The 18,076-nt window shown below is 42.7% G+C and overlaps 1 protein-coding gene across 8 annotated transcripts in view; it reads right to left on the reverse strand.

Moving 5' to 3' along the window:
* The window catches only part of EVL (Enah/Vasp-like), a 142,642-nt gene that overhangs the window by 85,319 nt on the left and 39,247 nt on the right, over positions 1-18,076 (reverse strand). For 4 of the 8 annotated variants that reach the window (XM_064423380.1, XM_064423382.1, XM_064423378.1 and 1 more), the window contains exon 2: positions 9,956-10,087. The exons of the other annotated variants lie outside the window; for them this stretch is intronic. In XM_064423380.1, coding sequence (XP_064279450.1) covers positions 9,956-10,087 — 132 coding nt within the window. The remainder of the gene's footprint in view (positions 1-9,955; positions 10,088-18,076) is intronic. 8 annotated transcript variants of the gene reach the window in all.

Consider the following 18,076-nt stretch of genomic DNA (forward strand, 5'->3'; position numbering starts at 1 on the left):
GCTGCCTGAATGACTGGAGAGGGGGTTGATTCTGGAATGAATGAGAGGGGGGTTGTAGACTTAGATTAGATTTTCCTCCACTTTTTCATCTGTACATTTTATAAACACTTGCAATTCTATCATCCACTTCAGTTGCTACAAATAAGTACCTTCGCTTACATTTTGACATAACCCAGCTTGAGACAAGGTTAGTTTCCAGGTGCCACGCTAATATCACAGTGCTCCTCAAGCTAAATTACAGCTCTGTTTATAACTGTGAAGCTTTAATGAGCACCCAGCTCATTATAATAAAGCATAACACAGCGTGCAATGAAGTGTGCCTTCAGAGACACTCATGGAGTTGTGTGAGAGCCAGCACTGCAGGCTGAGGAGAGAGGAATGCTTCCTGCTGAGCAGGGTTACCAGCAAATACCAGGGTACAGCCAGTGTGGCTAACAGACCATCTTCAGTGTGAAACCTGTGGAGATTCAGGTTTCCAAACCAGCAGAGCTCCCCAGCTCATTCCTAAAGCTACTGGCCAACTTGGTAGCCATCTGTGACCCTCTCTGTGCCTCCTTTGTTCAGAGGAACAGAGAGCATCAATTTGACCAAGAGTCAGGGTAGCCCTCAGGAAATACTTGTACCAACTCAATAGCAGCCAAATTATTATGCAAACTTAGAAACTTATATTTATGTATGATCTTAAATATTAAACTGTTTTATGCACACACAACAGTCGAAATTATTTCATGCTTTTCATCTGCAATGTTATGGTGCACATTTAAGGACATTCTTATGCTGGAGAAGAAAAGAGGAATTAGTATGCCTTAGTCTTTCAGTTTATATTCAATATGAAGTGGAAAAACAAATTGAAAGTCATTAATTCATAGGTCTGTGATGCAGTAATGAAAACAAATTAAGCCCAAGTCCGTTATTTCAGTTTCATTTGGTTTTCAGCAGTAAGACTGGGATTTCTAAATATATGTTAGGTAACACTAAAATCCAACAGAAACTTGGCACCTGGTATCTTGTATCTGAGCTTCATTATAGGAGCAGTGTTTATGTTGGATGTGTGTTGGATGGTTTAATTCCAGCCTACTGAAGAGCAGCCTCCAGGTCATAGATCTGCTGCAGCTAATTTGGCAGAAGCAGCACTGTCTCTTCAGAGAAGGACAACATAAATCTGCAAACACAGCTTCTGTCTGGGGTAATGAACAGCTTTAATTTCCTGCAGAATGACAGTCAATGAGCAAATGTGAAAAAAACCCAAACCAACCAAACAAACAATAACAAAAAAAACCCCACAACCAACCCAAAGAGCCATGGTAGTAAAGCACAGATCCTCCAACACAAAATCTCCAGAGCTTCAACTCCCCTGAGATGTCAGCGCTGAGGGCACAGCAGAAAGAGAGAAGAGACTTTTTTCTCTGCAACACTGAAAGCATTTTCAGCCATTTCAGGTTTCCACCTACCAACTCAATGTGATGAACCTTCTCCCCTCTAGTTAAAAGCATGTTTCAGCACCTTGCAGGGGTGTTCAGGAGGTGGTTTCCTTTCCCAGATAACCCTGGGAGAGGCAAAGCATTTGAGCAGTGCTTTTGGCAGGCAGCAGTGAGAAGGCAGCAGGCAGAGCCCTCCACATCATTCTGTTGTGGAGGAAGCAGAATATCCCAGCCCATACCCCAGGGACCAATTACAGGCAATTCCTTGGACAGGACAGCCCCAGACTAACAAGAGATGCCCACCAGTGCCAGAAGGCTTTGGGCATGCTGTGTGCTCAGGGTGGGTTCAAGGAGGGATAATGGAACACTGTCCTTTATGCTCTCCATGTGCTTCAGGTTTGCTGGAGGGCAGAGGCAAATGAATATTTCATCTGTAAGGAGTCACTCACACCACCCTGGTCTTTGTGTTGGCACATGGCATAGTAGGGAAATGGGCAGGAGAAAGGAAGCACAAGTGGCTATGACAAATGCTAATGAGAACAAAAGACAGAGAAACAATACCCAAAGCTTTTCCTGTCCATCTTTGCTTGGCACTGTTCTTCAACATGCTCCTCTCTGAGGAGGAAAGATTGCTGTGATCTCTCTACTGCTGGCACTCTCCTTCCAGAGAAACAACAAGCTGAATTAAAGCATATACAGTAGCTCATGCCAGTGTTAGCTTATTTGACTATTAATTACTCTAAGGAAAAATCCTGCTGTTCTGAAATCTGAGAATTTCCACTGGAGACTCACCAACTACTTATCCACTAAAACTCAAGATCACAGAGACAAAAAATGTTATATAAAAAAATCAGTTAATTAAAAATATATTTAAATAAAATTTAAAATATTTTTTAAAATTAAAATAAAAATGTTAAGCCCATAGTCTATTTTAAAATATTTTTCTATGTATTTCCATAAGGTAATTTCAGTTTTGTGAGATGCATATTGCATTGGACGAGATGCAATCAAAGACATCAGAAAAACAAATGGGATGATCTGTAAATACCAATCATATTTTTCAGATGTTCAGGACAGACAACCCTATTTTCTTGATCTAAAATAGAAGATTCATCATTATGCTAAAATTATGCTAAATCCTTATGAAAAACAAATCAGAAGAGGCAAAACCAAACTAGTGCCTCCAGCAGAGAACCCAAACAAGGACGATGGCAATTTTATTTTGCATCAGTTTTAAGGAATAACACTGTATTTCTCTACTTTTATAACCTTCTACAACTTACAGTACTATTATAATTTAAACTCTCTGGAAGCCCACACTTGTGTGTGAATAAAACTAAAGCAATGCACTCTGGCACAGAGGCCAGACCTGCGGCCAGCTGGGATTGCTGGGGCAGGTTTGCAGAGGCTGAATCAGTGGAGAGACAATCTCTTCTGTGTATTTCCCTCTCTGCAGTCAGCAAAAATGCCCCTCTCTGAAAACAGCATTTGTAGGTTGCCACAGGATAAAACAAACCTCAGAAACATAAATCAAGCTTAACAAAGGAGCTTCTTCTTAACATGGCTAATGGCTCGGGTTCCTCCACAGACAAAGACACTGTTTGACCTACTGCTCTAATTAGAGGAGTAGTGATGTTGACATTTGTGTTGTAGAAAGCAGACATGCTAACAGCCAGAGGGAAAGCTGTCAGTGCCTCTAAAGATCACAGCATTCATGCCATGCACGATTCAGCCTTTAAATATTCAAATAATCAAATCAATTCTTTTACTGATAGTAAGAAACAGCTCCCAAATCAGAAAAAAACAAACCAAACCCCACCAAAAACCAACCCCAACTTCAATCAGTGTTATTCTTGAAAGATTAACAGGCAATACATGAATAAGTTTTATTCTGCTGAGTGTTTCCTTTCAGGTTTATATAATCCAGTTTTGTCATGAAGAAACACAAGCAATTTATACTCTCTGGGCTTTTCACTTACTATTAAAACAATACCAACCACCAGAGACTGAGGTTTGTACATTCATATGTGTCAGGTTCACCAAAGCAGAAAAACAGACACCACTGCTCATTTATAAATACATGAAATGTGTTTTAATTTAACTCTGATCTATTGCATCCCATTCCCTTGACATGAGACGCACCATTGCAACAGACAGGCAGTTCATGTCTTACAGATCAGAATCCCTGCAGTAAATCTCTCTGTGAGCACCCAACACCCCAGAATGACAGAGAGCCCGTAGTGCTGCAGCTCAGTTAGCTCCCCCGAGATTTTTTCCCCAAGATGATGCTGATGTTCCCAAGCCCACTTTTACTCAAGGTGAAGCTGAACACGAAGTATGACAGACTGACAAAAGGTTTTGTACTGCAGCCCAAAACCAAAGTTTTCCACTCTCACCACCTCTCTCCCAAGGAAAGGAGTCTACAGGCACAGAGATGGAGAGAGGTTCAGCATCATTCATCACATCCCACAACATGACACTGGCTTGACAGAACCCATCCTTGACACTTTTAGAGCCTGTTTTGTAATTAATTTCTGTAAGTGGATAATTGACTCATTAAGCTGAATTAGAGCAATATGATAATGCACAAACCAAAAATGCCACTATTATTTATCTTGCTGCTCAGTCCAGCCTTCAAAGCCACTTCAATACAATTGCTACTGCCAATGACTTCTGAAGGAAACAATTTAACATGGCAGTCATGTCCAAGCTTAAAAAAAGTTAAGAAAAAAGACATTTACAACAGTATACATTTTGTTTATACACAGACTGCACAAAATGCTTCCCATTCCTTTCTTAATGCTTTTAATTTTTTCCCCAGCTTTTTAAGACTGTTCCACTTTCCTTTGCATAACATCCCATGTGGGCAGTATTGCTCTAAGGGAAGGCACATGTGATCATCCCTCTTCCTCATACAGCTCCAAACACAGCACAAGGACATTTATATATATATGTGTGTGTGTGAAAGGTAACAAGATGAACTTAAAAAGCATTATGGTGAAGGGATCTGTGAGCTTCCAAATGTGCTTGGAGGGTAGGTTATGAGGAGACACCCCTGAACAGCAGCAATGCTTTGGGTTGCTTCAGTACAGTAAAATCTATAACTTCGCTTTTGATAATCAAGAAAAATCAAGCTTGAAATGACTCTTGTATGAAGAAGATAGGGAAACAGAGCCACAGTACACTATCCCAGCAGGGAAGGGAAAGTTAACTTCATGTCATTCACTCTCCACTGCACAACTGCTGCTGCTCCCCATCGATCTCCACAGTAATTGTAAGTAGCCACAGAAAGCCATTTCCAGTGCCAGGACAGTGCTTACCAGAAGCAGTTTTGCTGTTTACAACACTTTAGGGAAAAAGAAGAAGGCATGCAGAGGAAGGAAAGAGATTCTTCCCCCTCAAATTTGTTTTATACTGACAGAAATCCATTGATTTTGTAGGAGTTTTTTTTTCTCATTTGCAAGGACAAATTCTACTCCATTCTGTGAAATTCCCTGCTCCAAAAATCAGACTACTTAGCATAATTTTGGGGCTCTAGAGGGAGATTCAACAAACACCAGGGCATAGGGTAGACACAAGTATGACAGCAATAGGACATGGGGCCACAGCAGAGGGTTTGCATCTGGTTGGGCAAGCAAACAGAGCCAAGGTGGGCGACACAGCAGTTACATCAGAACCTCAAATGGGTGAGGTCAGAAATGCAAAACTCCTGCTGTCCATGGAGTGACTCCTCTGCTCTCAGAGGAAGGTCTCCTAAAGAACAGAGCTGAGACCATAACTTTGGAGAAGGGGACAAAAGTAACAATCACTTTCGAGCCAATAGAGAGAACATTTGGGTTGAAAGCTTGTAGATGAATACTGCAGTCGAGAATTAAAATGTGATGTTAACACCTTCCCTGAACATTTTCAGGAATCGGCCTGTGAAAGGACAGAATCAGCCCATGTAATGCTCCCATGCACTGCTCACTTAGGACTTTTAGACAACATTATGGTGGTGTCTGAGACCTACCTGCCACATGTCACCAGTCACATCTCTCAGAGGCACAGCAGGCTCAGCACCAGCAAGGAAAGAAAGCCATAGTTATCTAGAACATTTGCAGCTCCTGATGGATCTAGAACACGCTATGGTGAAAGGAAATAAACACTATTCCAGCACTGCAGTGAGCAATTGCACAGCTAAGTGTTATAGTTACAACACCTGATGGGACAGTGCTCTATACATCCCTGAAGGGACAAACCACCACGTGGAAGAATACAGGGAGGAATCAGCCCCTTTTTCAATTGGAGTTCCAACAGCTTTGGAGATTCATTGAACAAATCTCTGTACTCTCTGTTTGCTGTTTATCTGTTTAGCATGGGACTGGCAATTTCCAGGCATTACTATAAAGCAATTAATTTCTCTAGACAATAGGAGGGAGCAGTAGGTTTCTCCAGAGACAATACTGCTCCTGCTTTTAGGCTTGGCTAAATGCAACCCGTGCAGACTGTGGCAGCTGGCAGGCTCAGCCAGAAACCCTGCTGTGAATTACTGCTAGCACACACATTTGGGTTTATTAAGCCTTTCTTCCTCCTCCAAGTGTTACAGTCATGGTTCTTGAGTAATCACAAGCATTGTTTAGAAGCATTTGGGGAATGAGTATTTGAAAAGCCCTTGCAAGGTTCAGCTCAGAGCTGTTCAGCTTAGGAATCCACCAGAGATGTACCTGCAGCCTGTGGGGTCTGACGCTTCAGGAGGGATTAGCCTCAACTCCACAGTCCCCAGCTGCTTCCTCCAGGGTGTCCCCTTTCCCTGTCAGGATCCCCACCCATCCTCTCTGCCCTGGAAAAGGTCTTCCCTGACAGAATGGATGTCCAAATTCAGATTAAAGTATTGTGTGTGCCTGCAGACCAGCTCAGCTATGAAATGGGGACCACATAAATGGAGACCCTGAGCCTGCAGCCAAGTGGGAAGGGGTGGGGGAATACACAGGAAGGGTCCTAAGGGAGGAGGAGAGACCAGTGCTGCTGGATGGGGTGCAGGATAACAGCAACATGGCTGTGAGCCTACTGCCCTGCAAATGGATCTGCTCCTGAAATTTCAGGCTTTCTTCAATGGTGTTTAATTAAGGTTTGAAGCTTTCTCTTTTTTTGCCCCAAAACCAGCATTGAACAACAATGCTTCTGATTAGCCAGCAAAAGAGATGACTGTGCTATTGCACTGAAAGCCATAAGGCATCTGTAAAGGCTCAAAAGGTACCAGTCTGGGTACCAATCTGATGTAGTAAAGGAAAATATGTCATTTCAGGCTCATATATTATAGACCCAAAGCAAATTACCTGCTGATGTCTTTTTATAGCACTGATGGTGGGGGTGGAGTAATGGTTGCCAAAAGGAAACCTGCTTAGCCTTGGGAATCAACTGATGCTCCTAAAGCCAAGAATCATGTTGTTGATGCTCACAGAAAATGGAAATTGATGACTGTAATCTCCATGAGCAGGATGGTGGCTGCTCTAAGGCACCCCTGCTCCCCACCCCACATGGCATGGCCATCAATCTGATGTGTGTTGTTAGCACAATGCAAGGTTGCAGACCACTGCTGGAAAAGGAAATAAAAATTCCACAATGAGCAATTGCTGAGGGAAGCAGAGAGAGGATGGTGATTTTTGTCAGTTCACTGGATGACCCTTGAGCAGTTCTGAAGTTAACACCTGGGTGTGAGAGGGACACAAGGACGTTTCTGTCCCTACAGCCACACAGTGTGCTTCTCTCTGCCTGGCCACAGCCCCGGTGCAGCTGCTCCCACAATTGCTCAATGAAGGGGGAAGAGCCACAGCGGAGATGACCTTTAGTGTGGCACCAAAGGGTTTCCACTCAAACCCAGCCCAGCTGAGTGCAGGATGGGCTCTGCGAGAGGCTGGCACTCTGAAGGGGTGGCTGGGGCTGGGCAGGGGGTGCTCTGTGCCGTTCCCAGCTGCAGAGAACATGGAGCACACCGAGCACACCCGCGCTCGGCACTGCCCGCTCAGGGCGTTCGGGGCCGCCTCCCTTTCTCTGACTTTCTGGAAAAGACAGAATCAGGCCAGCTAACTTTTCTCCATGTGCTGTATTTGCTGCCAGCAGATTTCCTAGCATGTGCACAGGCACAGCAGCAGCCAGGTTTTGCTCATCCCCCCGTACCCCTATATTTCCATGGATAAATAACACAGCATACATCAAGATAAATTTATCTTGGGTGTAACCTCTGGAATGTCACTGTAGTAAAAACAGAATTATGTAGAACAGATGAATCCATGTCACTGGAGAAAATAATTTCAGATGCATTTCTCTCATAATTAATAGCCACTAACTTTTTCAGAGGGAAGAAGTGTTCAGAAGATTTTGCTAAATGCAAGCTTAAGAGAAAACAGCACATTGATTTCAGAGAATAATTTTCAAATGCTTGTAATGATATGATGTTCTTCTGATACGTAGTTCTCAAAACAACCCCAGGCCACAGTAGGTGGAGACTAACATATTGATTTCATTGAAACAGACAGAGTATGCATCCCTTTGAAAGCTGGCCTTACCCTTTCACTTTTTCAGTCAGTAGCAGAATGGCATAACAGGAAAGAATTTCTAAAAATATCCACTGTGGCTGATCCAGCTGAAATTATGTTCTGAAACAGCTCAGATGACATAGAGAGCGATAGAAACACTCAGAAGCCCAAAATAAGACACACAGTTAGGTTGTGTTCTTTCATGCTGGTGTTGGTAGACACTGCTGCAGTGTTAATCCTTTCCATAAGAGGATGGTTTGTCTTTCTCCCCAAGTCCAGCAGCAGTGGCACATTCTGCTTTCAGCAAATGGTCCTGAAAGGCTGCTTTGCTCTTAAAAATCAATATGAAGGGATTGGAGAAGACCAAATCAGCTTATCCTGAGCATTGTTTTGTAGTGAAAATTTACTCTCCAATTGCACTGAGATGCTGTGGTTGAACCTTTTCCAGTGTCATCCTGCACAGAGTGGTCCCACTGCCAGGGCTGACTGATCTTGCTTTCCATGTCCAGAGCCAGGTACAGCATCGAATCCAATGCATTATTCAGATACCAGATCTCACTGCAGATCTGGCAGCTTGCTAAGGCACAAAGGTTATTCAGCACACATTATTGCCTAGGGATCATTTGCCTATTCATAGCATGTAATTTACATTTTCTGGGTTTTTTTTAGCAAGGCTGTTCTGTGGATAGTAGATATTATAGTAAAACATCAAATACATATCAAAAACTCATCAGCTCTTGTTTTATTTTTGCAGATTGGAGAGTACATTTCAGGACAGCATGAAGCAGATGCGTAATTTTTTTATCCCTTGTAGTGGTCTCAGTCAAAGAGCAAGTGGCCATTCTTTAAATCTAATGGCAAAATCTATCCAGCAACAGACATCCCTCCTGCATCAGAGGCACTTCTGAGGATATTGTAAGATATCCCCATCTATGCATTTTTATACCCAGCTCTTCTCCTCAGAGATCCTTTTACCCATCTCATAAATTCATTTTGCATCCACCTCACACATCCACACCAAGTTCAGTGTCTGAACTTGCATCTCAATCACTCTGCAGTCAATAGAAAGGCTCTCCCCCTCTCCCAAACTAAGGCTGATTGATATTTTCATCAAGCTAAATTTGTTTAAGTGAAAATTTTAGACATAAAGCCACAAATAAGAAGTCTAGAAAGAAAATCACAGCAATATAGCATTATTTTGAGGTCTGCAGACTAGCCCTAAACTGCAAAAACTGTTGTACAGGTCATAAGTCTTTTTTACAAAGTAGAAAGTAAAGAGTTTGCACAACCCTAAAAAAAAAAAATCCAGTTCCTCCTGTGAAATCTTAAGTCTTTTAATGTATGCTGTCCTCTCTGTGTGGACTCCTCTGCCTCTGTGTATGAGTTTATCACTGCCTCAAATGCCACCAGAGCATCCCATGTGTCCAATGGAACAGGAACTCTACCACAAACAACTTTTGAAGGAGTGAAACCTGTCCCAGTGCCTGATGGCCTTCTGGAGTTTTTCCTTTGGAGCCAGCTAGAGTGAAAACCCACTCCTGCCACATGCAGCCTCTGTTTTCCAATTTTGTTGAAACTGATCTGGGACCAGCCCACAACACTTGGATAGTTATTTCCAGAATCAGGGAAGGGAACAGAGAAGAGAATCCTTCCCCCTCTCCTAAATGCAGGACCATCCATCAAACAGGACTCCTCACTGCTGGCACATCTCAGGGACACAGTTAGGAAATGTTTTTCATTATTTGCCTCTTGGCTGATGTGTACTGTCTTTGCTTGGGACGAGCAGGTAAAGAAGTATGTGGTTTGTGACAGTTCTTGCCACAGTGGTTTTACTGAGGGTTGGTTTGGTTTTTTGTTTTGTTTTGTTTTAATGAGTCTCTTCCATCTTGCTGTCAGTTCTGAAGCAAGTCTTCCTGCACCAAAAGCCTAATTTTCCATTGCACAGAGACATGAGACTACAGCACCCAAGCCTAAATGCTATGTGTGGTTATTTCCAGCTGGTGATGCTGGGAAACTCACCCAAAGCCACTGCAGGGGTGAGTGGTGAAGCCAGAGTCACCAGGAGCTCCAGACCAGACTACAGCACAGCCATCATCCTCCTCTGCTCCCCCTTTGCAGTCAAACCGCTTTGTCTGTGTCCCACCCCAAGCCCTAGACAGCAGAAGGAGAAGGGGAAAAGAGAAATGTAAGTTCTAACAGGTGACAGCTACAGTGTCTGAACTTTTACTGTCTGCATGCTGTCATTCCTAACAAGGCTTCTCCATAAAAAGAAAGGCCTTTTAAATGATGCTGAGGATTAAACCCCAGTTAAATCTGACAATGAAAAGCTTACTCAGAAACTCTGATTTACTTCTTGGGGATTAATGACACTTGAAAGCAGAACAAACCATTACACCACAATAAACAAGCATAAAGAGAAATCAGCACATAATGGTGATTTATTTCTCTGTACAGAAAACAGAAAAATTGAACTATTACAGATGAATCAAATGAAAACCATAGTTTTTGGCTATAAAAAACCTTTTATTTCAAATTAATGTAGCAACTAAGCATTGCATTCCAATTTGGGATACTTTAAAACCTTTCTAATAAAAGCAAAGGCCAGTTTCACAGGGGGACTGCAGAGTGTCATTTCACAACCACCGAGGAAGCTGCCTTGGCTCTGTGCTGCAGATCTCTGTCCTGGCCAGCTCTCACCTCTGCAAGTGAGAAAGTCATGCAGAGGTGCAGTGAGCTGGGCTGCTGCAGCCTGGGTACCACCTCCCTGCCCACTGCCCAGGCTCCTTCTGAGCCCACCTTCATTTCCAATCAGGCCCACAAGTTCTTGCAAAATCAGCAAGTATTAACTATGGTGTAAACCAGTAAAATTAATTAAAACAGGGTGTCCTGCACTATTGCCATTTTGGTTCCCATTTGTGCTTTTAAGTTGCTTTCCCAAAGGAAACTCTTACTGGTTGGAAGAAACTTAGTGCATTCTTAGGTGATCAGCAGAATACATGATTTACTATTAAAACTCAATAAGCAGTTACACAGGTTAACTACACTTGTATTCAGAATTTTAAATTTTCACATTAACTTAGGCAGAGAATGAATGACACATGTTTTGCATTTCATAGGGTTTTTTTTCTGGTTTTGATATTTCCCACTGTGCAGCAACGGAAATTTTAATTTTAATTCATAGCACACAGGAATAAGTTACATAACTCCCTAAGTTCCATCTAAAAATTAACTTTAAAAATACTGCAAAATAAATACAAAATATCATCTGCCATAACACTGAGCTGACAGACTTTAAGCTTGGTCTCCTCCACAGCTTTAATGCTACCAGGTTGTATTTTTATTCATAATTAGAACATGGAGGGGGAAAGAAAATAAACTCCAAAACTTTATGTTCATTCTATTCAGCCTGCAAATTTTGAATTCACGTTATTCAGCCAGGACAGGAGAACCAGCAGGAGTTAATGCAGTCCTCTCAATACTTCTGTAGGAAGAGGCTTTGGTGGTTCAACACTTAAACACAAACCACTTTCTAACTTCCACCTCTTCTGTAAGTAGACATTCTTTTTAACTTCAAGAGCCAGCATGGGGAACTTTCTAAAATATTCTTAACTGAAGGCATATTTTAACAATTCTTTTTAAAATATATAAAACCAGCAGAGAAAAACCTTCATCCATAATTCACAATTAATGAAGACACTGATTTCATCCATGATTTTCCACCTGATGCTGCTCCTAATCCAGTAGAACTTTCTCCCAGTCTCTGAAGGCTGCTCAGCCATACATTAACATGTAGCTATAGAAGTATCTCAACATCTGTAGCAAGACTTCAAGGAGACATCTCTCACATCTCCCACCTTTTCCAAGCAGTGCTCAGAATAATGATCAGGTAATCAAATCCATTGAAGGCTGAAAATAGTCTATTAATGACTTTCTTGGCCTCCAATTTTTCCAACATCTGTTTTTCCTGCTGTGTTTCATATTTCAAACCCCTTTAAAAAAAAAAGTCCTCATTTTAACCACACCTTCTGAGCATGTCATTAATAATGTCCCACTAACAGAGACACCAGGATAAATACAAATAATTTAATACACACTATTCAAGATCAATTTTTAATCTCGTTAACTCCATTACCTTTTCTGTTTCCCATTTGTCTTCTTTAACTGTCTGCTTTTATTTATCCAATCATAATAAACCCTGAAAATAAAGATTTTTCTTTTTATTTCTTAACACAGTCAATGCTAGACAGGTGATTCCCCCCCATCTAAGCAGACTCATGCAGCAATACTCCTGCTGGAGGTGCAAGACTGTTCAGTCCCCTCTAGCTATTACGACCACCTGGAATAACTCTAAGGGGTCCTTCAGCAGGACTTGAAGATGGAGTTTTACCACCAAAATACAATGCCCAGACAGTACATGCAGTCCAGTCCAGGACTTGACAATCTGCTGCACCAGGGTCCTGTGCTTTTCCAGTTCTTCCCAGTGTCACACGCTGGGGGATGCAGCACCACAGGCTCACTCCCAACACTTCCACACTGGTGCCAGCACAGCCCTGCTCTACCTGGGTGCCACAGGAGCTCACCTGCCTCTTGCAAGTTCCCCACCAGTCTTTTTGAAAACCAAAGGCAGCATTTGCTTTCTGGAACATCTAAGACATTGCAATATCTGAGACTGTGGCAAGAAGGCAAATTGTTCTGGGGTTACTCCAGACTAGCAAATGGTGTGTTTGTACTTCTGATCCTTGCGGCAGGAGGAAGAAGGGAAAAGATCAGAAAAAGAAAGTTGGGGAAAGATGAGGGGATAGATTGCTGAGAGACAGAAGAGAAGGGGACATTGCTGGTTAGAAAGAAAACAAGTGGGGTTTTTTTGGTGTTGTGTTAATCTAGTTGTCCTGGGTGAAATCCAGTGGAGGCTGGCCAGCTTCCATTAGCTAAGCAGCCAGCCCACTGCATGTTCTGCTTGGGGATTGTTGTCTCATCTCTAGAGGCCCTCAAGACACCTGCTAGGGCTCTCTGCTACCAAGGCCAAGCATTGCACACCACTGAAAATATGCTTTGTTTATTCAAATGGAACTTCAGCAGGCTGAGGAGCTGGTGGACTGCTGTCAACAGCAGTGAATCTGTTTACCCAGAAAACAGGTGCAATGGAAGCAAGGGCTCTGCCCTCCCTCAGCACATAGCAGGACACTGGCAGCAGAAGGAAAGGGAAAAACCCACAGGATAAGAGCAGTCTGAAGGATCAATAAGGCAAAGATGGAGATATTTCAATCTTCCCTCCCCAGCCCCTTTTTATCCCAGAGGATAAGATCCTACATTCACTCCTGACTGTGAGATAAGATGATGCTCTTTGGCATTAAGATCTTGCTAAAAAAGATATATTTTTAGGACATTTTCCAGTGCAGTAGTCTCCTTCTGGACCACATCCCAGCGTTTTTCCTGCTCCACAGCCCCACACTCCAGCCATGCTGGATGACTAGTCACACATCAGCTGCAACTGTGGGATCCCAAGCTGTGAGGAGCCTGTAACACGCTGTCCAGAGCATGAGTCACTTGTTCCCCATGCAGGCTGCACACAAGGGGACAGGCCAGCCCTCGTTCTTCTCTTTAACCACTGCATTCACTCACTTGGTTTGGAGCTAGCCACCTCTTCCACAGGCAGGCAGCACACCTCTCTCTGAGATAGCCCCTGCTGGCAGACATGATGTGTTTGGGAGGAAAGGGAAGGAGCAAGAAATCTCACCTTGCAAAGAAGATTTTGTGACTTAAGTTCATTCCTCCAACATAAGCAATTGGAGAGAAACACAAGTCCAGAGATTCCACGCCTGGTCCTCTTTAGACAAAAAGCCAAAGAGATCCCAGGAGCAAATTGCCATGCCATGATTGCCAAATCAGAACAAAAGTACCAGGAAGAAAGAAGAAAGGCTTCTTGTGTGTCCCCACAATTCCAATACAATTCCCACAGGACTCTAACACATGCTAGAGCAAGAGTATAAATGGATGTTTAAATAGACTGTTGTCATCTAGTACATCTAACAAATCTAATCAGAAGTAACAAATGCTGCTAAAAGGCTGTTGTAGTGGCATCAGATGTAGCATTTAGGAGTCAATTTACAAACACTATCAGTTTCTTTCTTCCTTTTTGGATGTGTTCTGTTGATATTTTGTATCAGGTTCTGCTCCTGTCCCAATCCCTGTTGACTTCAGCCTGTGACCATGAAAACACCTGTCTGTCAGATCCCCTGCTTCCTAAGGGCAAAAGGGTAAAATTCACTGCAAAGAGGTGCTCAAATACAAATCCAATGGATTCAGCATGAAATCTCAAAAATTAACAGTAAACAGAGCAATTTCCTGGCTGCTGCTGTGCCTCATGAGGGCATTTGCAGGCAGAAAACTGTAGTGGTAACAATCACTTTCAAGCACAAAGATGCACAGGAAATGTTAGGCACACATTTGAATGTGTGATAGTTAAGGATGTGACACAAAGCCTGCCGAAGCCAGTGGGTTTGAGAGCAGTCTTAGAAACAAAAATTTAGGTACTTTGTAGAAAAAAAAAGGGAAAAAAAGATTTATGATTTATGATCCATGACTGCATACAGCTAAATACAGCTAAAGAGAACAGCTTTTCCTAATTATATTTATCAGGAGAATCTTTTTGATTTAAACACTTGCATAGCTATAACAATGTTATCTAATTTTGGCAGAGTGGAATGGAGTAGACTGACTAAAATTAGGTTTGCAAACATGCACTAAGAGACACAAGGCTTCACATGACTCATCCACATCTCTACTCACTGCCTCCCTGAGAGACTAATGGAGGGATCCTCAACAAGGGATCCTCAGCAAGCATGATAATTTTCTCAATAAAGCAGCAGATTTAAAGTAACCATGTTATGAGCAATAAGAAGATACTGCATTTACCCCAAGGCAGCACATTCATTTTTAGCAATAGAAAATCTCTTATGTGGAGAAGGTACTTCTAAATATTTTCCTGAGAAGGTAGTTAAATCTGAATGAATGTGTTAAAGCCTATATATCCTCACCTCCTGCCACTGACTGGGAAGTCACATTATAAAACAGTGTGACAGGGAAATACAGACATAACTTTGTCCAGGAGGGGTCATTCAAAAGAAAACCACCTGAGTAGAAGCTGTTTCCAAAAGAAGAGTGTTGCAACTTTAGTAGGTTTATGCTCCAGGAGTCTACCTATCCCCATTTTTTAGACAGTGAATCTTTTTGCCCAAGACACCCCAGTGTTAGCACAAGCCTAGGAAGAAACCCAGTTCTTTCCAGGCCATGCTCTCTATCCATCCACCAAATCTTTCTGAAGCCCATCCTAACTCTGGGTCTCTGTAACAGTGGTGGGAATAAGAATAAACCTGACACTGCTCTGCACTGAAATGGTGAAGTTGCTGAGCTCAATACTTTCTACTTTCATCCTTCCAGCTCAGAGAAGAGCTCCTACATGCCATACATGCCTCTTGTCTTCTAAAGGCTGGGAAGACACGACACTGCTAGAACAAGGCTCTTCTTATCAGTTTCTCCAAGACCACGCAAGCAGGCAGCAGGGATCCAGCACTCTGAGACACAGGAGGTCCCTGTGATGATGAATTCTAGAAAAGGTAAGCAGTTAATCAACACAGCACAGGCTGATGCATGCTGGTATAGGAAAGACAAACTGTTTAACTGACAAGGATGGCAGAAGGACAAACACCGTGTCCTTCCTGCAAACAAGAAGTCTGACTTCCAGTTCTGTGAGTACAACTCAGCCAAAATTATCATGGCACTAATAAACTGGCATCATGCCAACTCAGACACAAAGCTCAGCTTAGCTGGGTGCTGTCTGACCAGGTGAGCTTCACAGTCTCTGCACCACCCCTGGTGCCAGGAAGCATCAGACAACAGCTTACAGATACACAGGCAACCACTGTCAGCCCCCCTGACAGCTGCAGAAGGTCTGACTAACACTTTGACTCAATGATAGATAGCTGATGGGCAGGGAAGGCAGGCAGAAATTGCAACCCTGGGGCTAAAACTGGTGAACTGGCAGTTGGAGCAGCTCAGGGAAGGACATAAAATGTACTTTTAGTCATGGGCTAAACTTCTGATACCACTTACCTATCTACTTTCTACTCCAGGCTAGACTCCTGTAGCTTTATTCCAGTAATGGCTTCAAATTGGGCAGCCAGGAGAGGGAATAAGAAAATACCTGATCCTCCCTCTCCCCTCAGGCTCTTGGGTGTCTTCTGTGATGAGCTCCCACCTTGGGAACCAGGCAATACAGAACTGCCCTGGTCTTTGCATGGCCAGGGTGGGCTATGAAGAGCTTCTGATGCTGGAGGCTGCACTAGAGAACAGGGCTGTGTAAAGCAGGGGCCTTGTGATAATGAGGAAAGTTACTATATAATTGATTTAATTGGTGTAATTGAAGGCACCATGCCTCTTTTTATTGTAGGAAAATGAAAGAGTCACATCTCATTCTCTCTCCCACTTTATATCCAGAAATATAATGGCACCAAGATTTGACTGACTGGGAATAGCTCCATTTTCTCTGCAAGCAAAAAGTCAAGGAACTTTGTATTTTTTAAAACGAAAACTGAGATTAGACCTGACATTTAGAAGCTTCCAAAACTGGCAGGCCCTAGGGCCAGGGACTTTGCAGTCCCGAGAGGGCAGCTGTGCAAATTCAAAGAAATGAAGTGCAAGGAAATTGCATAAGTTGACCTCCTCCTCTGCAGCGGGGAGAGAAAGCCCAACACTTCCATGCTTCACTGGGCAGGCATTCACAAAGATGAGTAAAATATTATGATCAAAATGTCTCCACAAGGAAACTCACGGAGGCAGCTGGTCTCCATCCCAGCTTAAAAATTCAACTCTGCTGGTCCTGTAGAGGAGCAGGACCCTGACACAAGCATCTTACCTTCGGCTTTCTTTTCTTGTGTGGCTGCACAACACTTGTGTCTGTAGATGAATGTAGCCTCTTTGCACAGCCACTGTCATTTCACTTGCAGTCTCAGGCAGCAAGCTCACAGAGCAGAGCTGAGTCCAGCAAGCCAGTGAATGCATTTTCTGTCTTAAGGAACGGCAACACAGCATTTTCTGCCAGAAAGAAGGCTCACCCGAGCTCAGCACCTTTTTAACACATGCTTCCAGATGAAAAATATCTGCCACTATAATTAAGGGTAGGGTGCTTCACTAAATATTTTTTTTGTCAGCCATTCATTTGAAAATGCGAGTTTGTTGCCACACTATGCCATTTCAATATTGGATTGCCCTCAACCAGAACATCTGTGTACTTCACCAGCTGCTTTAAACAACTGCCTTCTTTAAAACTAAGTGAAACAGATTATGTGTTTTATTACAGTCAGATTTCACTGTGAAGTTCATTGTCTCATGTGACACAGTTGGCAAGAAGAGAATTATCAATTCACTTCCAAATTAAACAAAAAACCAAAACTCAAACCTCTCTTATGAAAGGAACAGCAACTGCCACCTTATAATTGCAATAAAGATGTTATCACTGGAAGATTTAACATTATTTTCATATTCATCTGCTTAGTATTTGCTAAGACATTTAGAAGCATGCCCCAGGAATCCCACAGGTTCAGTCACTCTGCAGCTGGCAATACCAGGGAAGAAGAGATCAGGTCCTGGGACATGTAGCAATTGTAGCCTTTAACTCAACACAGGCTTGGTTGGAATAACTGTTAGCTCAGGATATTCATGTGCAGTTTCCAGTGCACAGCAGTATCTCTCAGAGGACTGAGATGCAAAAGCTTAGCCAGGTGTAAGAAGGGATATGGGATTTCTTGTCCCAGAGCTCAGCTTTTAAAACGAAAAGTCATCAGGTATCCTTGTGACAAAGGATTTAAAATTGGATACAATGGGCACATCTGCCCAAGTTTCCAGAAAGCATAAGCCATGTTTAAGGTCCATCCATATTTCTTGTTATTTCAATGATTAATGAATTATAAGCCAGATCCAGTGCAGGAATAAGGTAGTACTGCATGGAGAACATCCTCAGCTAATCTACAAAAAGCACAACAGTTTGAGACTTTGACAGGATCATGTAAACAGGAGCACAGGGATTATTTCTTGAAGGGAATTTCCTTTTCAGTGTTTGCAAACTACTGCACCAGTGAAACC

Source organism: Passer domesticus, chromosome 6 (genome assembly GCF_036417665.1).
Source record: "Passer domesticus isolate bPasDom1 chromosome 6, bPasDom1.hap1, whole genome shotgun sequence".
NCBI classification, from domain to species: Eukaryota; Metazoa; Chordata; class Aves; order Passeriformes; family Passeridae; genus Passer; species Passer domesticus.